The 27,859-nt window shown below is 44.1% G+C and overlaps 2 protein-coding genes across 2 annotated transcripts; both read right to left on the bottom strand.

Moving 5' to 3' along the window:
* Positions 1 to 1,648: 1,648 nt before the first annotated feature.
* zgc:154058 (Transmembrane protein 150A-like) lies at positions 1,649 to 20,258 on the bottom strand. The gene is made up of 8 exons (XM_067237051.1): positions 19,984 to 20,258; positions 19,489 to 19,727; positions 16,058 to 16,105; positions 15,361 to 15,447; positions 14,461 to 14,528; positions 10,666 to 10,793; positions 4,287 to 4,464; positions 1,649 to 3,874 (listed from the first exon to the last, which is right to left on the bottom strand). Exons 2-8 carry the CDS (start codon positions 19,551 to 19,553, stop codon positions 3,630 to 3,632), a joined length of 819 nt encoding a protein of 272 aa, XP_067093152.1. The 5' UTR covers positions 19,554 to 19,727; positions 19,984 to 20,258; the 3' UTR covers positions 1,649 to 3,629.
* Positions 20,259 to 20,696: 438 nt separating this feature from the next.
* Positions 20,697 to 24,056, bottom strand: ftr14l (finTRIM family, member 14-like). Its single transcript, XM_067236022.1, has 8 exons — positions 23,512 to 24,056; positions 23,336 to 23,431; positions 22,946 to 23,179; positions 22,666 to 22,825; positions 22,457 to 22,516; positions 22,182 to 22,238; positions 21,672 to 21,808; positions 20,697 to 21,497 (listed from the first exon to the last, which is right to left on the bottom strand). Exons 1-8 carry the CDS (start codon positions 23,908 to 23,910, stop codon positions 21,093 to 21,095), a joined length of 1,548 nt encoding a protein of 515 aa, XP_067092123.1. The 5' UTR covers positions 23,911 to 24,056; the 3' UTR covers positions 20,697 to 21,092.
* Between the last annotated feature and the right edge of the window lie 3,803 nt (positions 24,057 to 27,859).

Here is a 27,859-nt window from a genome sequence, read left to right as displayed (position 1 = left end):
GTGGGGGGTCTGAGACAGCCCGACAGTTAAAAGAAAATGCTTCACTTAGTTTTTGTATGAGGTAAATTTGTCGCAATACGAAGGTGGGTCACAATGACTGATGGGTCAGAATGACCCGAAGATAACACAAGGGTTAAGGGTTTAGGTTGGTTGAGGGGCAGTTCTGTGGGCGTATGTGAAGCCCCCTGTGACATTGCTTGTAAAAAGGGCTATACAAATACATTTTGATTTGATCTGGTATGCAAAATTATTATCCTACTAAACAGCTACTTCAGTTTTGGTCAAAAGAATGAAAAATACTACTTTTATGATGTGCATAAGTGACTTGATGATGTGGAGATTGAACAACTTGTACTTTTGAGAATTTAAATTGTGATCTGTGAAATGTAGGTACCAAAGCCACTGAGAAAAACTTTGCTGGCTGCATCATGGGAACTGTGCATTGTATATAGTTCCAGAAGTCTGTCTCACTGATATCTTAATCATGTCCCAACACAAGATCTTCTCCTGTCTGGCCCCCCAGTGGTGGAATCAACTCCCCACCTCCATCAGAGATACTGACTGTCTCTCCACCTTCAAGAAAAGGCTCAAGACGCACTTGTTCCGGGAGTACAACGGTACTTAGGAATGGTTCGCTTGACCCGATGTCAGTTTCCTCAAGGATCACAATGACTCTTGCTTAGAGACTTGTTGCTCTTGTGGTTAGTGGTAACTGTTTTAAAATTTTTGTTCTCGCTGTGATATATTGTTTTTATTACTGTTGCTTGCTTTTTTCCACAGGTACACTTGCACTTATAGCGGTTCATGTTGTTTAATTGTAACTTGTTTAACTACATGCTCTTATGGTTCTTCCCTTTGGCACTTACTTTGGTTGTTCACAATGTGTGCTTCATGTTTTGGCTACTCGCGATGTTTTTTGGCTATCTTGTTGTTATGATCAGTGACCTATGCACTTTGTAAAGCTCTCTCTTGGAAGTCGCTTTGGATAAAAGCGTCTGCTAAATGAATAAATGTAAATGTAATCAATGGCAGCATGACAAGCACTATGCACTAGTTTTTATGATGTCATCATGTACTTATTTTGCTGTATTTTTTTATTACAAAATACAAAACCCTAAAGTATTTTGATTCAAAATATATAGCTATCAAATACAAATGACAAAATCCTATTTAGTATTTGAAATACGTAATTGACATGTAAATACATGTAATTTACATTAAATACATGTATCATAAATACTGCCCATCCCTGACTGTGGCGCTGATGGACACTGTCTTCTTTGATCGCTCAAATACATTTTGCTGTGAAATCATACTGTTTGGCTCCCGTGGTTTTGTTAAACATGTGTGATAAACACAAATTAAGTGAACGGATGTGTTGGGGGGCCGCAAAAATATTTGAGCTATGCAAGTGGGCCGTCAAGTGGAAAAAGTTGGGAATGGTCTAATGAATGCCCTGCAGTGTTTATTAAGTTGACTTGGTGTGTGTATAATGCCATAGCATTTATTGATTTTGAGCACAGGTTACAGTACTTGATTTTGAGGCGATTGCATGATTTTGACAGAAGTCAGGGTTTTGATTAAATGGTTTTGTGTTTAAAGTCTTGAAATTGTGAAAAACTATTAAAACAGGTTTGTTAGAGTCTGCATCAATAACCACTTTATTTGGCAAATAATATTAAGGCAAATTTACAATCAATACTTTGTTAAGCACACTGAAAATGTATACGCTTAACACATTTGGTTTTATCAAAAGGCACACAAGTATATCAAGTTAGGGTCATCTGACCCAAGGTGAGGATGCCTAAACAATGTGAATAATCTACAAATATTTTAATGCCCCAAAGTCCAAATGTTTACAAAATAAGTACATATACCTGAATATTCATTGTCATCTTGTATTGAAACTGGCCAGTTACACACCACCTCCTATGGCAAGAGAAATATTACATTGAATAAGTTGATTTAGCTCAGAATCACTTACTGCAGCTGGTAACAAAGTTTCCTGAGCGACCAAAGTAATTAGAGCTAGGGTTAATATGACACCCCAGGGGGGAAATCATGAGCGAATGGCCTGGAAGGACTAAAATAGTATGGAAGTAGCGTCTCATCCTCCTAAACCTAAAGGTAAGTGTACATGTCAGATAAGACATGGTGGGTCACTGTAGCTGTAGGTCAGAGACAAATACCAGCATAGGCCATTAAGGACACAAACAACATAACAAAGAAAGAGATTAAAGCTTTTTCCTTGCTTGACACAATGTTCAGTGATAACTCGATAACAGACCTATACATCGATCAACTAGTAAGGCCACTTTCAAAATGAAAGACGTTATGGCACAGGAGACAAATACTTTACGTTGAAACAACTTACATTTGATAAGATAGCAATAGCTCAGAGTCAACGCTAGAGGGCAACAGCTGGCAAAATAATCCCTGACTAGATTATATATGAATACATTCTCAGTTTGTCAACAGACATAATTGAGTTGAGGAATACCAGGTTTATAATATTATACCAGTATAATATTATAAATGTCAAGTCAAAGATACATTATACAATAGAAGGCACTGGACTGTAACAATGTGCACACCTGTTGGAGCAGAGCACAGAAAAATGAAAATGAAAGGAGTTCGACCAGTATGCACCAGATATACTGGAAGACACTAATTGAGCTCTATTCTGGGGGCATTGAACATTTGTGATTTCCTGCGATTTAACTTGATAAGTCCAGATGTCTGGTTTGAATTAGCCAACAGTGAGCACCCTCTCTGTCTCCAGGGCTGCTGAGCTGTACATAAAAGCATATAGAAAATACTGTTGAAAGTTTGGTGTCATTTCGGACATTCATATAGAGTCTATTTGGGTTTACAGGCCATCTGTGCAAAGTCTGGTATTCATAAGGCACAAAGTGATATGAGATGACTACATAAAGAACCCAAACAATGTCCAGGAGGATCCAGTCAATGGTCGGCCATGAGGAGTCTGATTGAGAGCACATCCCCAGTTGTCAGACCTTAGATCTTCTTCAAGAAGGCAGTCATGATCTTAAACTCAGCTGTAATATCATTGTGGCTTGATATAAGTATTAATGACAGCACTGACAGAATCAACCGTTAGCAAGTCTCCTAACTGAACAGAGCTAGTCTCTCCCTTTCTCTCTCGTGCTGCCTCTCCTCTCTTGTCTCTCTACTTTGCTCTCTCTTTGGCATTCTAGCAACCACAGGTTGATAATGAAATGTCATCTGCCCAGAAAACTGTCCGACGTCACTTCCTCCTGTCTCCAATCAGACTAACGGATTGACCACCTTACCTGTTGCAATGGCCTCCTCTCCTGGCCAGCACAGGAAAGGGTGATTGAGGGAAATATTTCTCATTTAGTAATGTGCAAACACAAGCAGGGCCTTTGGAGAGACTGGTCTGTGATTATAGTGATAATGACAGACATTTCTTTCCTTTAGGTTTTCACTCCACATCCCTGGGTTTTATGAAAGGGAGTCCACTCCCTGTAGTATATAGCATTGCCCACTCCGAGCCCTCAGATGGGTGTGGCTGAGATGAATAATTAAACTCATCACACACCCGATTGATAATGGCAAAGGCCAGCTTTACGGCCATCCTTTTGGGACTACAGCATTGATATATTCTCAAGAGGGTGTTGACTAGAACCTCCTAGCGAATCTATCTTGTGCTCTCTCCCTTCTGGCCCCAGAGCCCCCCCTCGGGCCAGCACCATTATGGTGTCTCCCGACATGCTGGAAAACTCAAAGGCGAAGGTTCCGTAGAAGAGCATGACGATGACACAAAAGACCCATTCGAAGACAGCGGCGGCATGCTGCAGGGTGTAACTTTCTTGCACAAAAAACACGCCACCTAGAAGCATGGAGGTCAAGGAAATTGACGTTCTAATTTCATTCACCACATTCTCTATAAAAAACACTTCTTTACTTTTATCTACAGCGTAAAACCCCAAAGCACTTCCCCTAAAACCTTTCTGCTCTATACACTACTCAACCATAACCTCTAATGAACATGTGAAATTCCAAGGTGTTCTACTGTATGACCACTGTTCTATAAGTTTCAATTTATATGACTAACAAAGCCTTGTTGAAAACACCCTTTATAACCAGTGTCCTCTATGAAAAAACACAATATTCAACATTATTATGTCCAGTTCAGATTTCAATTTTGTAAATTACTCATTTGCAAAAGGTTTGTCATGAAATTCCAGTGGGAACTGTGAATACATGTGGGTTTAGCGTCTGTCTGAGTTAGGGAAGGATACTGAGGACCAGGGCAATGAGGGCCACCACGGTCATGGCCAGCCGGAGGTGTCCCACACTGTACTCCCCCTGGGTCTTAGCCAGTCGGTAGGTTAGCGCTGACTGGAGGCCAACAAAGAGCATGCTGGTGGGGAACGCCACTCCCGCTCCGACGTAGTGCAGCACCTTGGCATTGTCCACCTGCAACACACGCTCACACAGGTTAGTGCATGGATGCAGTTTTGTTGTTGTTATGACAGGATGTAAATAACATTTAAAAAATTGAGTTAAAAGTTGATGTACAATGCAGTGTCTGTGTCTGGCCAAAAGGTGGTAGCATCAGACAGTCGGGTTCAGGTACCTCCTGAAACAATAGAGCCTCTTGTCTGGAGAGGACACCCAGTACAAGAGGTGTGTGTGTGTGTGTGTGTGTGTGTGTCTGAGAGTGAGTGAGTGAGAGAGAGAGATATGAGACAGAGGAATCTGCACTACAATAGAACACCACCTTGTCCTTTGCAGTCACAAGCTCTGTGAGGCACAATGCACAAAAGGAGCAGCTCTACAGCATGTGACCACAAGATATGACTACACACACATACACACACAGATTCAACCTAATAAGAGACAGGCCATGGTTACTGCATGACTTAGTAGGGGACTACCACAATGAGCATAGATCCAACTGGACAGACCCCAAGCAAAGGTTCAAATTCAAGACCAAACAAACACATTAGTTTTTCCTTTGAAGCCCTTCACCAAACGCAGAAACCTGGGCTGTAATAACATCTCAATGCATGCCGATTATGTTTTATCTTGCTAAACAAAACGCTTTCCAAAGCACTCATCTGCTGACCCTCCTCAAACATTCTGAACATTCTTGTAATCCTTCACCAGATCAAACTATTTGGGTAGGTTCAAAATCATTCTTTTTTTCCTTAGCGCTCCTAACAGTAAATTGGACAGAGGGTGATGAAAATGTAAACGTTTGAGTCTTATATTGAATGAGCTTTTAAAACTGAGATAGAAAGATGTTTTGGTTTAGTACCTCTCCATCCGTAAGGTAAGTGTCCATTAGAAAATCCCCTTATTTCCAGTCCAACACCTTTCCATTTGGCCCGTCACACCTCATTGACCCTGAGAAGAGGTAAGTGTTGCATGTTTGCCTGTTCCCAAAGAAAACAAACCCTACCAACCTGGTGCTCTCCTCACATTAGCTGCAGCTGGATGACACTCAGTACACCCAGTCCTGGGAGAGGTGTGTGTGTGTGCAGGCTGATGGTGATGTGAGCTTCTGACTCGGTTCTAATGTTTTGGACTCCAACCAGCTATGAAGATCTTTATACTGTCAATATTAGGCCGTGTGTGCTTTGTGAATTAACGGGAGGGATGGAGGGGGGTATGCTGGGGCAAGTAAAAACATTGAGAGGGTGTGATGGACATGTGATGACTGGAGAAAGCTGTGTTGGAAGGCATAGATCACAAACAGTGTTTCGTAAGAAAATCAAAGATGACGATTGATGGTCCCAAGTGGTTCTCTGGGGTTCGGTCTTTGTGCGACTGCTTTACGGGGTGACAGACAGACATATCATTTTACAGGCCCCTGGAAAGAAGACATTTTTCTGGAGAGCCAGAATTTCTTCGCCTGACAATATTGTTGCAATGTAAGTCAAAAGACAATGTGCTGCCGACCTGGATTTCATTGCCCAAGTGAAGACTTCTGGTCTACGATTTGACTTACTTCATCCTGTGAAGTTTGTTATCACTAGTGAGGGACAGACCGTCAAATACAAATCACAGGAGGTGACTTGACTGGACTTTACTTCCCTTGACTCTTACTCAAGCTGTAAGTGGCTTAATTTTCTTTGCATTTGCGTCCTACCTGTTACCTTTCCCCCCCCTTTAATGGCTCCAGTCTCGAGTCCTAAGCCAAGTAATTTGAGAATATGTTGACAAGAAAGTGTGTCTTCCCTTTTTATTCAATGTTGATTCGGGTGTGGCATGGGCATGGGCATGTATAGGGCATTGTATGTTAGAGAAAAATTGTTGAGATTTAATACTTAGCAGGTTAAGGCCGTTTTATTATGATTTTGTCTTCATTATCGGTCTAGCAGATGTAGCAAATCTGCACCTACACCCTACCATCCCGGGATAGGGGATGGGACCTGATTCATCTCAGGACTGTTTTCATGTTTTGTTTATGCCATTTGGTGTGGTGTATGTTTTGTCATTGTGATCTGTGTAATACGTATTCCCTTTCTCCCTCCTTCCCTAACCTGCCATGTTCTTTCATTTAAATGAAAACATTTAAAATATTAAAAAAAGTTCCCTTTGCCTGAAACGTGTCTGAATTAAGCACACTGACACACACTATGAAGACAGCGTGCGGAGGGGGAGGCACTTTAACCATAACCAAGATGTCTGGAAGTCTGAGAACATTTTCCTCAGGCACGTAAAAAAGGGGGATGGAAAACAGTGGATGAAAGAGAGTGTACACTGGAAATGTAAAGTGCAGACTGGAGAGAGAGAGAGAGCGAGAGCGCAAGAGCGAGAGAGAAGGAATCTCTTATCTGCTCCACTGCTCCCAGGGGATATTCATATAGACAAACGTGCACCGCTGTCTAGGAATGACGAGATAACAAGGGCAGATGCAGCATGCTACCAGGAGACCCTCCACACCAGCCAGCCAGACCCACACATATACTCTCATCTTCACACAGAAAAACCTGTCCTGACTCCTGATTAACGTACCTATACCTGCACACACGCACATTCTTTCTGCAGGCTTTCACCCAGCCAGAAAGGGAACACCCAGTGTCAGTAATGTGCTACTCCTGTCATCCAATGTCAACTATCCATTTCCTCCATAGGTGGAATGTCTCAAATGCCATGAATCTCTATCTGTCTGTTTGTTTGAGTTTCCAATGATTATCTCAAGAACCGGGCATTCTGCAAAGGAAGGTGTCCTTTTTATAATCCAACGGAGTGCGGTGCCGCGATTGATGTTGTTCAGATCAGCATTCCAAATTTTTTTAAAACAATCCCCATCTTTCATGTGCCTCCCCGGGCATAATGGAAACTCATCCCAGCCCCTTCACTGTAATTGGTCCTCTGGTCATCCCTCGCACCAAAGCGCATGCACTAAGAGGCTGTATGATAACTTCAGCGAATTTTATTTCGTTAATGAATTTATGCGACTAACAAAGGCATTCGCAATTAAATTAAACTAAGAGCTTAACGCACCGGAGTTTGTAGTAAGGAATAGGGAAATTCTGTTTCTCCATTTAGATGTAAATTTGCTTTTACAACCGATCATCAGATTACATTTAGTCATTTAGCAGACACTCTTATCCAAAGCGTCAGATATATCAGATGCTTTCAAAGGGGTTTGCTAGCTAACAGAACAACAATATAAAGTGGATATACTTTCAGAATAGATCAGTGAATTTTGTTAATAAATGAATGTGTTTACTGATGTCAAAACATTGCAAATTTATATGCAAGCGCTGTATGGTTAATTAGGCCTACAATTATGACAACTGGCTCATCCATTGTGCATGTAATGACTATTGTTATCAACTAAATGTTTAGATGTTTGTGGTGGTAAGACAATTGATCAATGTAACATAAGCAGTTTTTTATGTAGGAAACAGCAGACAAATGAAGCCTACATAATCATTTGCATGAATGTAGGCTACCACAGCATTGGCTATCTATAATTCCAGGAATCTGCGTGTGCCACCAATTTTATCACGGCCACTATGCATCATCTATAGTTCAAGTAATCTGTATTTGTTTGTTTCACTGACATCTTAAATAACCGACTGCATCATGGGCACAATGCACTAGTATGTCTAAATTCAGTTGTCAAGTCAGAATGTCTGATTCCCACAGTTCTTTGTTATATAACACAGCCATGTACTAGAGCCCTTTCCCTCTAGAATGTGTAATTTCAGTGCTAATGTCTTTTGTTTATGATGCCATCTCACTCTTTGAAGATATACTGACTGTGTGGTCCTCACGCCTTTGGACCATAACTTATTTAAAACCTCATTTACACAAAATGTGCCATGAACCATTCGGCATATTCCTAACACAAGCCTGATTTATGGTGTTAACACACACACAGAAGCTGGCCTTCCAAACATTGTTACTGTGTGCATGAGGATAGGCATTTGTTCAAATGAAGTATTGTGATGTTCCATGACCGTACCAACTATTTTTGCATATTTGTTTATTTTTCATTACTTTTCCAGAGGCCCTGACCCCCCCACCCCCACCCCCCCCCCCACCCCCCCACCCCCCTTTTTACCACCTTTTTTTATTTACACACCACATATTTTGCTATGACTGCCAGAACTTGGAGCCTTGGTACTGTTTGTTTAACTGTGTCCAACCAGCCTGTTTTCCTTTTACTGCTTTCATCTGACCTGGACTGAAAGTTTTTAGTTTCGAGGGATGATACTGTTCTATTGCTTTTTATATAAGTTGTGTATGATATTATTTAATAATATTTTCTATGTGTTATTATTTGGATACCACATTTTCCAACACAGTAGAACCCCATCAATGCCTCTGGAGAGCGGTCTGGAAGTCTGTGATTGGACACAGATGGGCTCTGTGACACGTGCACCAGCCCTGTCTGCCAGCTCCACCCCATGCATGGCGAGACATGATGACTCACTTCCCCCCCTCTTCCCGTAAAACTCCCTCGCTTTCCAGAGCGTTCCACTAGGCAGGGCCCCCGGAGGGAGGCAGAGACTGGGAGAAGTACAGTCTATCGTTTCCTGCTCTCGTTTTCAGATTCTCTTATAGCTGGATAAATGATAATCCGTCCCAGGTCCTCTGGCAGAGTAGACTATCTAACTGCTGCTCCTAAGACAGTTATCCAGATCAGACCTAACGAGCTGACTGTAGAAACCGTGATCATAGTTCATAGAGAGACAGTGGAGACAAGAGACCAGACCTGACAAGCAGACTGAAGAGACAGATCAGACGAGCAGATAGTAGAAACAGAGCCTAAAGGCGTTAGGAAAGAGGCAGAGGAGACAACCAAGGCAGCATGTTTCATCATTATCTGCAGAGCCGTCACAAGGGCTGTGCGAACTGTGCGTCCTTACAGGGCCTCGCGCCCGTACAGGGCCTTGCTCACGGGATCTTTTTTTGTATAATAGTTTAGGACTGTTTTGACCCAACATGCTTCTAAAATGAAATACCTTATGCATAGTGTAGGTCACAGGGTCAATGCGTCAATTTGCATCAATGAGTCATTATGTAATGCATGCTCACTTCATCTCCCTGTTGACTCACTGCGAGGAAGGAGAAAGATGTGGACTACGCGAGAGCGTGACGAGGCACGAGTCGAGTGCTGAGAAAATATATATTTTTATCACGGATACATTTGTCAACACTTCCAGAGAAGATGTGGTGGGCCCCTTGCGACGGGCCTGATAATCTGTACTGGAGGATGGCAGCCTTTCCTTTCTTAGTTCTGACTTCAGTTCTTGGCAGGCCTGGCTGTATGTACACATCACAGCAACTAATGCCACAGTGTGCTAGTCAGAGCAGGAGATTGTCCTACTGTAGAGAAGAGCAGCAACAGCAACAAGAAAGACGGAGGAAGGGAGAGAGGCCTGAGAGAGCTGAAGAGAGGTTACAGGTAGGGGAAGGCATGTTAAACCAACCCTTCCCTGGCCCCTCTTCAATACAGGACCAAGAAGAAGAGATGGGAGCAGGAGGGAGAAGAACGAGGGAGGAGGAGGAGGGCAGGCTGTCTATTCACCTTCAGCCCCCCCCCCCCCTTTTCTCAACCTTGCAAACATCTCCTAGACACTGATGTGAAACCCCCTAGCTCCATTAGCAGTCTGCACACATAACTTCAAGTCCGGGCACAGTGCTAAAGTTGAAAATATGTACTTTTAGAAACTGTAAATGACCAACAGCCACAGGCAAGGAACTCAGGAGGGGATGATACACTCCCCCTCCGAACTAAAAACACAGCATAAAAAACACACAATTAAAAAATATATATATTGTGAGTGTGTCTTACAACACACTCTTACAACCTCCAGCTGAGATCAGTGGATCATAATGACAGAAGACTCGGCTGCCTGCTGCATGAGTTTGTGTGCTTGTGTGTGTGTGTGCGCAGGAGTGTGTGTGTGTATGTGCACGGGCATGTGTGTGGGAACAGGAGTTTGCGAGTATCCAAGCAGGAGTGTGTGTGTCTGTGCGTGAAACCCCGCTGTGAAAGTGGCCTTTAACTACAGGGCAAAAGGTTTGGTTCAAGAATATGAGGAGGCACACTTTAATATCAAACATCCGGCGCTGAGAGGGGAGGATGAAGGGGTAAGGGATGGAGGATCTAACTGAAGGCAGTGAAGTGGTCAGGAGGTGTCGGCCTACCTGGAAGTTGCCAACCATGATGAGGCCTGCTGCACAGATCCATCCGGTGGAGAGGCTGGCCGTGTTCAACACACAGTTCTGGTGCTTCTCTATCACGTGGGCATAACGCAGTAGAACGATCGCCATGACTACAGCCAGGACATGGAGAGGGAGAGGGGGGAAGAGAGAGAGAGGGGGGGGGGAGGGAGGAAAAGACAGTTTGACTCACATTTTCCCATCATGGCTTGCCTGACTCCTCCAGAAATTCATTGGAAATGAGTGATACTCGTTAAACGAAGGCTGTGAGATGGGAGAGCAAGAACACTCAAACATTATGAAGGAAACGGGACATGGGTTTGGAAATCTATACAAATGGGTTTGGACAGGCCATACTGTATTGTTTATGGAACTGACTAATGTAGAGTGATTCCAGGAGGACCAGTTTGTTCTTTAGCTTTTTGTGGTCAGTGCTTTATGGAGACAGACTACAACTGCTGGGACTGAGGGGGGGTGGGAAAGGTTGAGGAGGGGGACGGAGGTTGTGATGTAAGAAGGTGGGGGGCTCAAAGGGGACAGGGACCCAAAGCTGGGACTGGTGGACTAAAGAGTCCCATAACAGCCTACCAGAAAAGCTTGTCTTGAAAAATTGTCAAACAAATAATTCAACAGAATGAAAAAATGCCAGGATTTCGAGATTTTGAATGAACTGTGCGTGTGCGCGTTCTTGTTTCCGTATTCTGCTGGTCCCAGAAGACACAGACGTCATTTTAGAGAAATGAAGCAAGTTACCAGCATGGAAAAACAAATAGTGTCTCTGGGGCTAGGAAACTTTATTTTTTCTTGGTCTTTGAGAAAGAGAACAGTGCACAGCGGAGAAAAGAAAGCTAATTACAGTTTACAGCATTCGATTATAGGGTCTGTACTGCAGACTGCCTGACTCACCCATGAAAACCGTGAATCTTTATTGTCACAGAAGAACTAACACTCTCTACAGAAACTAACTGCTCGTTGAAGCCTTCGTTGGAGGCCAGTTTAATATTAATCATGAATCAAAAACAATCACTTTGCTAGAGGATGTTTATGTTGTTGTGAGATGACAATGGTGTAGCAGACGGCTTAGGGTCCGTCTGTCCCCTTCCTGTTGAGGATGCACATGCTAGATGAGGGTCACCAGCTCACAGAGGCCTGCGGGCAGTGTGTGATGAGTAAGCACCTGCCCTGACCTCCATCTTGCCTCGCAAGGACAACTTTTGATAGCAAAAAATTATAATAAATGTCTCTGTGCCTCTCCCTTTGTCTCCCTTCCTCTGTTCTTCTCACTGGATCTGTCTCTTTGAGGGTCTCGATGGGTCTCTGTCCCTCTCAATCTCTGGGTTTCTCTTTATCTCCATCTGTCTTTTTGTTTGGCCCTCAAGTTCCCTGTACCCGTTTGGCGCTGAGCTACTTTTCTCTTTAAGTTCAGGAAGCCTGGAATAAACCAAGCTCTGGCTCTGATCCAGACAACAGCCACTGTGGAACCAAGCCAGCATTATTCTAATGTGTAACTCTCACCCCAACTTACAGTTCCAACACACACATACACACACCTATTAAATAAACCCTGCCATCCCAACAAGGGAATCTATAACAATACCATCACATTATTTTCCATCGAAGGTATGCTGATGGAAACTGTAAACATTTTATTTGTGTCTGTGTATGTATACTGTGTGTGTGTGCGTGTGTTGCGTGGTGAAGTCAGGGAGGTAAGCCAAAGATATAGAGGCAGATGTAGAGAAGAAAAATTTAAGATGTTCAATGCTCAAATAGGCCAACCAACCACTTTGAAATCATTCCTGTTTTACTAGTGAGACCTTTGAATCTACTAGCCAAGCCTGTGTAATGGTCTCAAGCACCAGCAATCTGAAACACAAAGCTCACCACTGAACATGCTAAAGCATGTTACCCAACTCAAACTCTAGTGTTTCCATGGCAGGAACTTTCTCCCGGGAGTTTAGGGGAGCAAAAAGCAAGAACCAGTCCCTGTTCCGGGGGTGGTACTTTCCAAAATACTGGAAATTTGGGGGTGGGGCTTGTAGCACTGAACATTTTCATCAGATTTTCAAATACACTTGCCATTTTTTATAGTCTGCGGCCGCAAATAGACATCAACATGGAGAACAGAACATTCAACAGAGGAGCCAATGAGGAAATCTTGTCATCATCAAAAAAAAATGTATTTGTATAGCCCTTTTTACACGCAAGCATGTCACAGAGGGCTTTACATACGCCCATAGAACCGCCCCTCAACCAACTTAAACCCTCAAGGAAGACAAGGAAAAACTCCCAGAAAAACTCACTAGAGGAGAAGAAATGGAAGAAACCTTGGGACGAGCAATTCAGTAAGGGATCCCCTCCTCCAGAGACGGTTGGTGAAAGAGAGGAGCAGAACACAGGCTTAACATAGTCATACAGCAGGGAAGTGTCAATGGGTTTTGAAACACCAAAAAACATTGTTCAACTTGGTAGATGTGGGAAGCGACCGGGAAACTCGCCGTCGGTCGTCCTCACCAAGTCTTTATGCTGAGGACGAAATTCGGTGACAACTGGAATCAGCGACCCGCAATGACAGTGCATTCTAAAATCTCTGGCATGTTAAGAGTGCTGAACATTTTTCTCACTGCAAAATAGATCCGGGAGAAGTTTCATAATGATTAAATAAGACACCCGTTGCCTGTTAATCACTGGTGCATAAATCAGCAGACTAATTTCACAAATCTTGAAAAAGTTCTGAGGTGAAAACTTGGCTAATAAAAGGCTGAAGGAACCTTCTAGATCCTTGCAAAGTGGTTCTGGGGAGTACAAGTTCTGGGTGTGTAACAACTGGCTACTTACCGTCTGCCTTTTCTGTGCCAGTACAAAAAGTATTCTCTCGCATGTTGTTACATGCCCACTCAACTTTCCGAACGTATCATAATACAAATGAACACACTGCTTGTTTAGGGTTAACTGCTGACAGGAAGTGAGGTTTTGACACTGTTTTAGGAACTAGATAGTTAAAGAGGTCATACTGCTGAATCTGTTACACTTGGGTAGAGTAATCACAAGTGGTTGTGGCTCTGTGGGAAAAGAACAGCAATGGAAACCTCTTGGCACACACACACGGGCACACAAACATAGTATGGCCCTGGGTAGCACAGGTTCAGAAGTCAGGTTCACAGTTCTTAGACAAAACAGCAGAGTTTACAACGTCCTGTGACAGTGTAGCTCCTGGAGGGCTGTTCCACAGTACCATCAAAATAGCCCTCCTTGAACACTTCTCAACCCTACTATAAACCAACCATAGTTTGACAAAAGTATGTTTTGTTGGCTGGCTGCACTGTAGCAGTGTGATATCAAATATGGCCTTGTATGGTTGACTGTGTCTAAGGTCAAGTAGGGGGCTCTTATCATGGATCTGTCCTCTGAGAAAGCTGCCAGGCAACACACCAGCAGACCTTGGGTAGAAGCTAGAAGGTCTTGTCTCTTCTCATCTCTCTTCCCTCACACACACACACACACACACACAGTATCACTATTCTCATTCTTGGCCTGAATCAATAACCCACCCTTTCCCACCCTGTGGCTAAGAATAAAGACACACACAACCTAACACACACACACACACGTCTCACCACAGGTCTCAGCCAAACCCACAGATGGAACACTTTAACTAGAGGTTGTTGTCAGAGAAGCACAAAAAACGACTAATGTACAATACAGCACGTAAACAGTACACTCACACACAAAACAACACACATGTTCGCCAAAATGTATGGATGTGTGTGTGTGTCTTACCCATGAATGAGCCAGTGCTGCAGATGAGACTGAAGAAGCAGCTTTCCGGGGGCAGTGTACCACACTTGCTGCGGTAAAAAATACAGAGCGTTAGAAACAAACATAACTCTTCTTCATGCCTCGTAAGTAAATCTTTCTAATACATGTTGTATGTGTGTGTACATCTAGTGTATGTCCTTCAACCGATTTGTCTTTCTTATACAGACTGCAGGCAGTAAAGAGGAGGGCACAATCAGTCAAAACATTACATTACCAGCTTGCATGTCTACCTGCCTGTGTCTCTGCTTGTGACCCTGTCTGACTTTCTGCCTGCCTGGGTGACTGCCTGGATCCGGACAATCATGCGAGACGGACCCCCTCATGGTATTTACACTCATTGACTTCATAAAGATAATATTTTTTACATTCTCCAAACCAGACTTTGATGTTCAAAGCTCTGCAGTAGGGCTAACAAAACAAAGCCGCAGGCTTTTGATTCCTCAGCCCCCCCATCTGAAAGCTGACTCCTCGTTTCCTGAAAGTTCTTCATGTGTGTGTGTGTATGTGTGTGCGTGTGGGGGGGGGGGGGGGTATGTGTGTGTGCGTGTGTCAGACAAGTGCAGACCAATGCTCCCCCTCCCAGCCCTCTATGATAGCAGGCAGATCTCAGCAGAGGTTTATTTTGGGAAACCAGAGTCAGCCGCACAACACGTATGCAGATAAACACAGGGAGGCAAATGCAAACACCGCACACACACAAACAGGCTCCTTCAAACGCAAGATTGGTTACAGACCCAGAGGTTTGCGAAAAAACAATGGCATGGTGCTTTCCTGTTATTACCATCAGACAGAGTAACTGGATGAGCGCTAGAGAAAAAGAGAGAGGGGGGGGCAGCAGGGGGGGGGTGAGGTAACACTAACCTGATGAGAGGTATGTCGTCCAGAGTGCAGCATAACATTGGGCCGCTCTGCAGAGTCAGCTCCTCTTCACAGGACTGGTTATACAACCTGACAGCACGCGCACACACACACAGTGTTGCCCAAATGTGTAACTAGTTTAGGTTAGTTTATTGTCATATAAACATGCTGTATAGACAGAACAATTATTAATTAGGTTATCAACAATAAACTGTATTATCATTAATACATGAAATCCATATTATTTATTAACTGCACAATAAGGTTAGAGAATTAACACTTGCAATGGTTAAGTCAATCAAAAGAAAATTTCGTAGAAACAGCCAGCATCTGTATCTCACCACAGAAACATGGCATGTCTCACTGTTTTGGGCACTGTCACTGTAGTGGTGCCACAGAGTTTTGGTGTTTGTGTGTGTGAGCACTTGGACAGCCCTACATATAAACCACAGGTTTCCCCAGGCCAGGCCTAGCACAGAGCAACCTGTCGCTTGGTCAGTATGACCGCAACAATCACACTGAAAAGAACAACCATCAAGGTGTGGGTTGATGCCCATATATCTGAAACCTGCTAACCAGCTCTCACATTGATAATGAGACCAAATACTGCCTGCAGATGAATAACTAGAAACCAAAAAGTCTTGCTGTTTAGATATCTCCAGCTATATTAAGCTCTTTTAGTTAGTGTTTCGGTACATACCAGTTATCCACCGGGCAGACATGCTGGTTGTACAGAGCCATGGCATACCTGGAGGAGTATAGGAAAACATGTATTGGCTTAAACATCAGGTATTTTTATGTACTTAAAAGGATTCTAAACCGGACATAGTCAAACCAAGTGAAAGCCATACCGCAGAACAAGTGATAATTGAAAAAAGGGAAGAAAGACAGTTGTGGTTTTGTGGTCACAGAGAGGTGCAATACTGGAAATAGTTTCAAAGTGAAGATGAATTTGAGCTTACATTTACATTTAGTCATTTAGCATAGGCTCTTATCCACAGCGTATTACAGTAAGTACAGGGACATTCCCCCAAGGCAAGTAGGGTGAAGTGCCTTGCCCAAGGACACAACGTCATTTTGCATTACCAGGAATCGAACCGGCAACCTTCTGATTAATAGCCCGATTCTCTAACCGCTCAGCCATCTGACTCCCTAGCTTAGGAAGGAAGTCTATTTAGCCTACTCATATTGATGATAGCACAGTATGTGACCTACTTTGAACTTCCAAGACACTCCTGATACCATTACCACCAATACAGTAGGGGCTCTCTGGCATTGCTCCACAGAACCTTAGGTTATGCTGACCCGCTCTCTGTTTGCATTACACCAGGTCACCTGAGCAGTTCTAGTGAAAGCTGGTCGGGTTGCCATGTTCTACCCTGGCCTGTGTTTCTTTAACAAAGTCAATGACCGGAGGGCCAACCTCTGAACCAAGCAGCCTATCTAAAGTACGTTTGCTTCCAGCATTTCAATTGCACTGAAACAAGGATCTACCAGTAGCAATGCCTACACACCACAGAGGGATAAGATTAGTATTCAGAAAATGGAATGTCTTAGACCTAAATGTATCTGCCAATTTTTTGTCCAGCACACACACACACAAACACACACTTTTGTTCTGTGTATGTAGAGGACTTTATCAGATGTGCTCAGGGGTCAGTGACAGGCTAAACAATAATTAAGACGGTTGCCATGGATGGAAGCGGCCTGACCTAAGCCTATGTCCCTCTCCAGACACACAGATCACCTGAGCCCTGTGGTAAACAAGCACTCTGCCATCTGCCTCTGATGCCACGAGACATGAATAATCATACCAGGATGAGGTGGGGACAGAGAAAGAGTGAGATGAAAGTGTGGGAAGACAGAGAAGAAAAGGGACATTCTGGACCATGGCCTGCATCTAGGCTGTATACTTAAACCCCATTTTCTGCCTTCCCTTCACTGCCATTAAGTTTGAGTTCCAATATACTGAAGGGTAATCCAATAAAGTATTTATCAAATATATATCTGGATGAATAAATTAATGACAGACTTCCATCATGCCCTCTTGCAACAGCCAAATTGTGTATTTGCCAATCTCTACAGGACACCAGAAAAAAAGTTTGTCAAGATGTGTCTTTGATACATTAGAGTTGTGCTATCTGAATTCTTGATTTGTTGTGTTTTTCTTCTTTTACAAACCCCAAAACTGGTTCAGTCTGTGATGAAACACCACGTGTCAGCCATAGAAACAGATGGCAGACATGCTGCCTGTATGGCAGACTCATTTACATAATAATAATGATAAATAGCACACACACTTTGCACCGAGAGGGTGAGTAAAGACAGGCGTCCAAATCTTAACCTGGGAACAGTATTACCCATTCCTTCTCTCCCCTCTTTCTACTGTGCTGTGGCTCATTCAGTAGTTCTGTTCACATATTGATACCTCATGCAAATTTTGTTCAGGGTCTTTTCATAGACCAATTTTGTATACTTAAATGACGTTTAGAAGTTAAAATAACACAAACTATGGCCTGAGGCCATTCTCTAAATAAAGTGGCCTTTCTTTGCATGTGCTGTACTTAAACTAATGGTCTGTGCTTAGGGTAGGCTAAATAATAATAGGTTTGTTTACATTCGTGGGCGACTGCCAAAGTTTAGCTGTGGTGAGCTGTAATTGCATGCCAAGGAGTAGTATAGCAGGGACAGGCCACATTTTTTTTATGCAAGACTCATAGAAAGGAACATTTCCATGGAACTTTCTAGAATCGGTATTTGAACACCACAAAAGAACAAAATGTAGAAATAGTGGAGGTTTGTTTCAACTCACGTGAGTTTTAGTTGCAGATTATCATTCAGCTGATTTGCAGCTCACTTGTTTTGTCTAGGCTCCATTTAATATTTAACCCTAGTCGATCCTAATAATTGAAACAACAAGGTCTACATGTTACAGTATGTTGCTACATCTTTACACAACGGATATGTCTTAGGATCATATCTGGGAACTACAGAGGAATGAAAAGAAAACCATCTACAAAAAAGAAAAGGTCAGTATACATGAGTGAAGTCGGGGTGGACAAGGCCCTCCTCCATCTCTGACTAGCTCTTTCATACAGTGAGCCCGGCTCTGTCCCATGTCATGTGGAACTCTTGAATAAGCACTCTGAATATCCCAGGCCTAGTATTTACCTAACTCCCACCTAGATACTGGCTGTGGGAGACTGGGTGGGGTTATGCAATAAAGTGTGTTCTTTCACATTCCGCTGGCCAGGAAGGGACCTTGACTGCTCCTGAGAACAGGGCACCCTTGTCAACGCAACAGGAAGGAAATAGGTGAGGAGAGGCTTCAGAGGAAGCTAAAAAACCTCCCCAAGTAAGATCACTTTAGACCTTCTACATCCTGACCATCACTCACAACTGAAGAGATCAAATGAATTGATCAACTCTCCTGAAATCCAGGCGCTATATTGACTTGTAAATCAAACTTCTCTTAACTCTAATACCTAATTTCTGGCATACCACCACAAAAGTGCTTACTTTGCTTCCTGTGCTGATAACCAAGTTGAATTGGTTAAATTCAGATAAAGTAAAGCGGTGTTTATGAACCGTGTTGCTGGCACGAGTCACAGGACAAAAAATTCCTAAAAGGCAAGCGAGGTAAAAAGCATGATACCTTTGACATTGGCAGTAAGCTCATCATCACACAAGACAATCTAGTGGGATGGTTAATACTGTTTTACAATACATCTTACAGAAATGTCCACAGTAAGCTCTCAGTAGTACAATCTCCTCTGGGCTAGCCTGACATGAATACAGCACATCTTAAGTTTGCCAACCGAAAGCATGACTGGATGTCGATGGAGTTGATAAGGCCACAAAAACAGAGTCCGCATTACTGTCAACTAGACCTATCTAATTCAAAGGGAAACGTGTCCTTTTCAAGACAATGAGTTTTATTATTTGTCATATTATACCTTTTATTATTTATTATAATGACCTAACCCTGATCTTTGGTAGCCCATCCAACACCAATGAGTGGGAAAAGCATATGGTGGACACGACCTTAGGCTAAATCAGAAATAAATCAATGGACCCATTTCCAACAGGGTCTCCTATTCCATCTCTGGGCTGCAACTACGAGACACTCACACAACCCATATTCCAGTGATGGTCAAAGCTGGAAGGCTGACTGGTAATATCATCCAAAGCGACATCTCCGACCCTCTGTCTTCTTTGCCCCTGCACCTTTGGAAATATCCCGCTTCTTCTTTCTCCTCGACCAACCACACTTTCTCCGTACATGTATTCGCATTTAATTCCAGAGGACTGAAATATGTGTCGCCGGCATTTTCATCTTGTCACAAGTGAGACGGTGAGGCGATGATTGTCTGGTGGGGGAAGATAAAGAAAAGATTCATGAACGGGCACTGTCTACTGCTTTCTAGTTAGTTATTCAATATTATCAAGGAAAAACCTCTCCACCTAAATCAATTGCTTCATAGCTACCTAGCTAACAACATGCAAAATGTGACGGTCGGACCAGCCCATCTTGTTCATCTCATCCACCGGCAAGATTCTACTCTGACTGTAGCCAAACGCTGTTCGTGCTAGCTACATAATTCACAGGAGATATCATTATCTCACCCATATGCTTTTTCCAAATGTCCAAATAAGTTGTTTTGTGTCCACTTGCCAAAATCCCCAGATGGTCACCTCTGGTGGCACTTGACTTGATGCTGTTACAACGAGTAGCTAGCTATAGGAAGCTCTGGCTTGCGCTTTTTTCCGTTTGAACGAATTTATCAAATAACCTGTGTGAGCTTTTCACCTATACGTTTTTTCACCTTGATTGAAACAGCTGCAACGAAACGACTGCTCAAACTCGGTGGTGCTGGGCAGATGTACCCAGCTCATTGTCCATGGAATAACAGTGTGCCAATCATAGTGCCAACCAGCTGTTTCTTTGAACTCCTCCCATTTGTGAAATTGGATACGCTCGATTGACTCATTCGGCGTTCGGTGAGGTGGACACATGGCAAATATTCAGCAGTCATGTAATAACAATATTGGGAAATCCTTTATGTGAGAAACGTTTTGAGGAAAATACTGAAAATGTGCGTCCACTTCAGTGTACACTAAGCACTATATAGTGCATGTCACCATGAACCATAAACTTCCTACCTGGAGTGTATTCTGTTAATTTCTCTTAATTTCTCTTCTTCGAATTGTCCGTTTCTGATAAAAGGAACTCCATATCATAACTTGACAGGTGCAGTTTAAAGTGTTGTCTTGAAAGATTTAGTTTACTGCAGAATAGCACAGAATAGCAGTAAAGTAACAGTTGAGTGGCCTGTGTTGAAAAAGCAAGTTTGTAGTGTATTCTCTCTGCCATCTAGTGGTTTGTTGCGGGGAAAACGCTTCTAAACATAAGTCTTCATAAAAGTATTCATCAAATTTTCTATGTTTCCAAAGCATTAAGCCTTCACCATCTAAAAGATATTGCCAGTTTATGTTGTTTTTTATTCAGTTAAAATGTAAATTATATTTCACACAATTTAAATGTGATTATAAGACTAACAAGCAATAGAAAAGTAAAGAAAGGATTACTATTTGTATGAATCATACATGCATGACTCATCTTGACAATTTCTCAACAATCACAATCAGTGACATACCTCTTGGAAATTATAGTTGTAGACAGACAAATGAGCAAAATAAGCCACACAGTGTAAATGGGTCCCTTAAAACCCTAGCTAAAGAATTTCTCTGTTTTGCCTCAGTCTCACACTGGAACCAAAACCCCACACACTAAAGGCAGGGTAGAGAGCCTGAGTAAATGTAGTCTGGACTCTTTGGAGGAGGTTCATAGTCCCGGACACACTGTAAAACTCAAGGATACCCACCCTGTGGTCTAAATAGACGCCAATTCTGGATGATCTCGGCACTACTATGTCTGTACTCTTATTATCATGCACAAACGAGTATTTGGAATCTGAACAATACAGGCTCCAGGACATTTCGTTCCAACCTAGGCTGCAGTCATTGCTCTTTCCCTTTCGACTGATTCCCCAGTAGGATACAGCGATATCTATCTCTGTTCCCTTCCATTCCACCTCCCAGTAGCTCCGACTCCCAGACAGTGACTCCTTGCACAGTACCTTGAAGATAGAAGGGAGTTGATGAGAATGTGAGTTTATCTTAATTCATGTAAGACATTAAATACACCAGCTTTAAAAAACAAAACATAAACAGAATAAGGCCACAGACAAATTAAACGAGCAGAGTCATCTAGTTTACACTACATGTTATAAAAACTCAGGTTCTCAACTAACCTGCTGCCAGTGGTCAAACCTGTCTGGGTGGTCAGGGTAATTCTTGGGATCGTTCATCATCTTGGCTACAGTGCCCCCTTCTGATAGGTGAAGGTTAGGATGGGCACTGTTGGAGTCCAATGTCAACTGGCAGTAGTCTGAACACAGGGCAACAATGAAGTATTAAACATTCAGTGTCCCAGACACGTGTCATGTAACACGATACATGAGTTAAGGCATTAACAAAACACCCTGTTACACCACCTACAGAACCCTGCCTTTTATGTGAGACTAGAGTCTCTATTGGTCAAGGAAATACTTTTATTTATATGGATGCTCCTGAATTGTTGGATGACATTCACATATTTCACAAAACCTGTTTAGCCAGCTCTGCCCGACAGTCTGTTGCAGTTGGGTCAAATTGTATGTCACTTCATACATGCTACTGAGCCATGACGTGTGGAGGATATCCTTCCCTGAATTATTATTGAAATTCATGTCCAGCACACATGTAGAGGATGAAGAACTCACATTTTAAGAAATCTTCTCTTGTCTTTGGTTGAAGTTGTTGAACATCAACCGGTTTTACTGTGGAGAGATAAACAGAGGAAGCTCACTTGTTTTTCCTCCTAGGATCACTTTCATACTTCTTAAACATATGTTTGCCAACACTGCTACCTTGACACTGTGTTCAGTACGTCAGTTTTCTTTACGGTCATGACATGACGTCATATCATTGTTTAATATCAATATGGCATTGGCTGATTCACATGTACAGTATAAAGACAATTAATGAAATTACTCACATTTCATGGAAACCTCTTTTTTCATTGGTTCAAGTGGTTGCAAAATGTAGACTTCCTTTACTGTGGAATGGCAGATAGAGAAAGCCCACTTTGTAAAGGTACTTTACTCTAACAATCCACATAGCCTAAACAACAGTTCCCAACACCCACAACCCCCAAAGCCTTCAATCTCCACTCAAACATACATGTCGACTGTCCAATCCACTTACTTGCTGAGGAGACTTTGCTGACTTCTACCTTGCTAACCTCTTCTACTTGTACCTTCAGTGCGGCGATGGCTCTCTTGGTCGCATCAAAGGAATAGTGTGGGGCTACAGTGACACCATTTAGGTCTTCGTATCCTGAGGGACCGGACAGAGACTGCCAACTCTATAGGGGGCGAACGGTAAATGGAAGAAAAACATTGATAGATCTCTTTTCAACCCTCTCAAAAAGCTTAAATGGAAAACATTTTGTGTTTTCTAGTGTTTTTCTAGAACAAAGATTGACCTGCAGGAAGTGAATGTGGTCGTCAGTGAGTGAGAGCTTCTCCAGGTCTGTGTGTTTCTTCTTCATGAGAGTGATCTCCTCCTCCAGGCGCTGTAGCATCCCCTCGGCCTGTGTGACGGTGGTCTTCTCATGGGCCCTCACCTGCTCCTTTACCTCATTGTACTTCCTTTCAATGGAGCGTATCAGTTCAGTGAAGATACGCTCATTCTCATCCACAGCTGTCTGTGCTGAGTGCTGTGTGGTGAGAACAAGTGAAGGTGAGTACTTTGCTCTAGGGCACATCAAATATGTTCCAGAGATATTACCAACAACCTCTCTAATCTACAAGATATGTCTGTCTAAAGGCACATCTTAAGCGATGTACAGGTTGACAAGGCTACTGTTTCCAACCTTAACAGACTCTACAGCCTGTCTGAGATCCTGCCATTTCTTCACTCTCTCGTCAATCCTTTGCTGAGACTTGTGCAGAGTGGAGCCCAGCTGTTTCTGTGAATGAAGGGTTCACACAATCAAACCTCTGTGGACTGTGAAGAAATAGGAAATGTCGTTTATTTTTAAAGGCTTACCTGCTTCTCTGTCCTCTCTGTCCCAGCTGGGACAGTGTCATGGTGCTTGTGTTCGTCCATCATGCACAAAACACAAACAGACGTCTGATCGGTGCGACAAAAAGCCTCCAGCAGCTTGTCATGCTGGGCGCAGATTTTCTCTCTCATCTGGCCCGTGGCTATCACCAGCTTGTGCTTCATCAGGGCAGGGTAGTTGTAGTGAGACTGGAGATGGATCTCACAGTAGGAGGCCAGGCAGAGCAAGCAGGACTTCACAGCCTTTTGCTTGCTGGTGGTGCAGAAATCACACAGGACATCCCCAGGCTTGGTCTGGACTTTGGGTTGATTATGAGAAGTGGACCTTCGGGATTTCCCCAAGCTGCTGTATTTGTCCAGGTCCAGAGTGCCAGAACGAGACATGTTTTTTTCCTTCTGGGTTAAACTCTGAACTCGAGTGTCTCGTATAGGTGTAGCAGAGAACTTTCCCAGGTAAATCCAGTGATAAATGATCCATGCGAAAGACGGTCCGTGCAAGCAAAGAGGAGTTCACACACAGAGTGAGACAGTTTCAGTGAAACTGCTTGACAGGGACAGAGCGAGAGAGGGAATGTTAGCTATGAGGATGACTCTCTGGGCCAAACCAGTATTCCTAGTTGGATGTTTAAAAGACTGAATACTGTAGGTGTGGCACATTACAAGGAGCTGTGTGTAACAAAGAGGAGGGTAACAACACAGAACATGATATTTCCTTGACAACAAGGGGTTGGGGAATTACATTGACTTTAGTAATTGACAGCTTTAAAATTAAAAAAGAAATATCCTTCAGACAGTACTGTCTCTCGGCAAAAAAACAAATTTTTGTTTCATTATTTTTGCAGACTCTGCCTCCACGTCGGAAAGCGTGTTGTTGGAATTAAGGAGGTCTTTGAAGTATTCCTTCCACCGATCCAGGACGTCCCCCGTCGAGGTCAGAAGCGCACCATCCCCACCATATACAGTGCTGACAGTGCACTGCTTCCCCCTCCTGAGTCGCCGGATGGTGGTCCAGAACCTTTTCGAAGCCGTTTGGAAGTCATTCTCCATGGCCTCGCCGAACTCCTCCCATGCCCGGGTTTTTGCCTCAGCGACCGCCAAAGCCGCGTTCCGCTTGGCCTGCCGGTACACATCAGCTGCCTCTGGAGTCCTACCAGCCAATAAAGTTCGATAGGCCTCCTTCTTCAGCTTGAAGGCATCCCTCACCTCCGGAGTCCACCACCGGGTTCGAGGGTTACCACCGCGACATGCACCGGCCGCCTTGCAGCCGCAGCTCCGGTCAGCCGCTTCAACAATGGAGGCCCGGAACATGGCCCATTCGGACTCAATGTCCCCGCCCCCCCCCCCCCGAGACATGATCAAAGCTCTCCCGGATGTGGGAGTTGAAGCTCCTTCTGACAGGGGGTTCTGCCAGCCGTTCCCAGCAGACCCTCACATTACATTTGGGCCTGCCAGGCCTGACCGGCGGCCTCCCCCACCATCGTAGCCAACTCACCACCAGGTGGTGATCAGTTGACAGCTCCGCCCCTCTCCTCACCCGAGTGTCCAAGACATTCGGCCCCAAGTCCGACGACACGACTACAAAGTCGATCATCGAACTGAGACCTCGTGTGTCCTGGTGCCAGGTGCACATATGGACACCCTTATGCTTGAACATGGTGTTCGTTATGGACAAGCCGTGTCTAGCACAGAAGTCCAATAACAAAACACCACTCTGGTTCAGATCGGGGGGGCCGTTCCTCCCAATCACGTCCCTCCAGGTCTCACTGTCATTGCCCACATGAGCATTGAAGTCCCCCAGGAGGACGAGGGAATCTCCGGGAGGAGCGCTTTCCAGCACCCCCCCCAGAGACTCCTAAAAGGGTGGGTACTCTGAGCTGCCGTTTGGTGCGTAAGCACAAACAACAGTGAGGACCCATCCCCCCAACCGAAGGAGGAGGGAGGCTACCCTCTCGTCCACCGGGGTGAACCCCAATGTACAGGCGCCGAACCGAGGGGAAACAAGTATTCCCACCCCAGCTCGACGCCTCTAACCAAGGGCAACTCCAGAGTGGAAGAAAGTCCAGCCCCTCTCAAGGAGACTGGTTCCGGAGCCTTTGCTGTGCGTCGAGGCGAGGCCGACTATATCTAGCCGGAATCTCTCTACCTCGCGCACCAGGTCAGGCTCCTTTCCCGCCAGCGAGGTGACGTTCCACGTCCCTAGAGCTAGCTTCTGCAGCCGAGGATCGGACCGCCAAGGCCCCCGTCTCACACTGCACCCGACCCCCATCACCCCTCCTGTAGGTGGTGAGCCCGCTGGAAGGGGGTCCCACGTTGCTTCTTCGGGCTGAGCCCGGCCGGGCCCCATGGGAAAAGGCCCGGCCACCAGGCGCTCGCCATCGAGCCCCACCCCCGGGCCTGGCTCCAGGGTGGGGCCCCGGTGACCCGCGTCCGGGCAAGGGCAGCTGGGAACCATTGTTGTTTTTCTTCATGGTGAGTTTTTTGAGCCACGCTTTGTCTGGTCTTTTACCTGGTACCTGTTTGCCTTGGGTGACCCTACCAGGGGCATAAAGCCCCCGACAACCTAGCTTCCAGGATCATCAGGACACGCAAACCCCTCCACCCCGATAAGGTGGTAACTCAGGGAGGGGGCTAGAAAACAATATGAAACTATTTTGTTTGTGCAGTCTCTTGAGACTCCGTGGTACAATAGGATCTCAGATACAATGTCAAGAGAATTAACAGATCACAAGTATCGCAATAACTAATGTATTGCTACATGCTGCTCTTGGTGCACTTAGGTCAAGCAAAGAGTGGATAGTTAAGGGGATGCTTGAAGTGGTGCATTTTGAAACCCTGTCAGAAGGACAGTAGGGAAGGAGAGGTGCATAGTTGAACAAGGAGGTCATTCCACCACTGTGGACTATGAAGGGAGAAGCACCCCATGGTAAGAGGGCAAGGACCCTTTTTTCTCTGCGTCATGAGATCGGGAGTCAGGTGGCTGAGCGGTTAGGGAAGCGGGCTTGTAATCAGAAGGTTGCCAGTTCGATTCCCGGCCGTGCAAGATGACGTTGTGTCCTTGGGCAAGGCACTTCACCCTACTTGCCTCGGGGGAATGTCCCTGTACTTAATGTAAGTCGCTCTGGATAAGAGCGTCTGATAAATGACTAAATGAGATCGGGGGAGTCAGATAGCTGAGCGGTTAGGGAATCGGGCTACCATTCAGAAGGTTGCCAGTCCGATTCCGGCCGTGTCAAATGACGTTGCAAGGCACTTCACCCTACTTGCCTCGGGGGAATGTCCCTGTACTTACTGTAAGTCGCTCTGGATAAGAGCGTCTGCTAAATGACTAAATGTAAATGTGAGACGACCTGATGTCGTACAGAGGTGCCTTTATCAATGCATAGTCCTGGGGATATGCAGGGCTCATCCTGCTGGCGGCAGTTTAGGGCATTGACTTTGGGGAACATGACCTGCGTAGCACTTTGCCTCGTTAGATGCGATGAGAATGGGTCTCAAAGCACTTATCTCACTCATCTCAATGATGAAAAATATTGGACACTTTAGAATCTCGTTTAACATCCCTACAGTAAGTACAGATTTCTTGTACGGACTCTGCCATGAAAACTTTGAGGAGAAGTGTTTCCATCAAAAAGAAAAAACAAGCACACCATACACTTACCTTTCACTCCTTGGCAAATGCTTCAAAAATAGCAGTGGTGAATGGCCAACACTCTGATATTCGGTACTGCATGTGCCATGGAGACCAATTGGAGAGCTTACTTTGAGACAATGAAGGCTGAGGAGCATTCCAGTACAACAACTTTCACATCACTATACAACAGAGAAAATAACAAAAATTGAGAGTTCTGGACCTGTGGTATTTTTGGTGCCCTTTAAGGATGTGCCCCTTTTGTAATATTTTGATATACTGTAAGTAATAATAGATTTATCTTTAGAGACTGTTGTTCAACGCCTTTTCAAGATACACCAAAACTCCAATCCTTGAACATGAAATCAGAGATTCTGCTTAGTCATGCAGCATTTTTGTACTTAAATCAGTACGTGTTATGTTGGATTTCCAGCACACAAAGTGATGGAGGAGCAGGTGGAAAGACTTGAGAACAGATTCCCTCCTATTCAGTTGTGCCTGCATGTACCTTCAGAACAACACATCTAAAATGGAAGGATAAGCCTGAGTAAACACAAAGAGTTGACAGTTTGCACGTTTCTGTGCTGGTTCATATGATATTGTTCCTGAACTGTAAAACCATTGTATGATTTGACAAGACAATTTCAGCGTGAATGAGTCTAAATGGAGGAATGTAACTTTCTGATTGTATTAAAAGTAAATGCA

This window comes from Osmerus mordax, chromosome 5 (assembly GCF_038355195.1).
Source record: "Osmerus mordax isolate fOsmMor3 chromosome 5, fOsmMor3.pri, whole genome shotgun sequence".
Taxonomy (NCBI): domain Eukaryota; kingdom Metazoa; phylum Chordata; class Actinopteri; order Osmeriformes; family Osmeridae; genus Osmerus; species Osmerus mordax.
Note: the sequence above shows the minus strand (reverse complement) of the source record. Positions and strands in the feature narration are given on the sequence as shown.

What these genes read in the sequence shown, in the direction of transcription:
- ftr14l (XM_067236022.1), bottom strand. Translation starts at nt 23,910, where the DNA reads ATGTCTCGTTCTGGCACTCTGGACCTGGACAAATACAGCAGCTTGGGG. An exon ending in ACCACATTCACTTCCTGCAG is followed by an intron (nt 22,826 to 22,945) that starts GTCAATCTTTGT and finishes CGCCCCCTATAG; the next exon opens with AGTTGGCAGTCTCTGTCCGG. An exon ending in GGTTTGACCACTGGCAGCAG is followed by an intron (nt 21,498 to 21,671) that starts GTTAGTTGAGAA and finishes TCTATCTTCAAG; the next exon opens with GTACTGTGCAAGGAGTCACT.
- zgc:154058 (XM_067237051.1), bottom strand. Translation starts at nt 19,553, where the DNA reads ATGTCGCTTTGGATGATATTACCAGTCAGCCTTCCAGCTTTGACCATC. An exon ending in GTCTGCCCGGTGGATAACTG is followed by an intron (nt 15,448 to 16,057) that starts GTATGTACCGAA and finishes GCGTGCTGTCAG; the next exon opens with GTTGTATAACCAGTCCTGTG. An exon ending in CCTCATTGCCCTGGTCCTCA is followed by an intron (nt 3,875 to 4,286) that starts GTATCCTTCCCT and finishes CCATGCTTCTAG; the next exon opens with GTGGCGTGTTTTTTGTGCAA.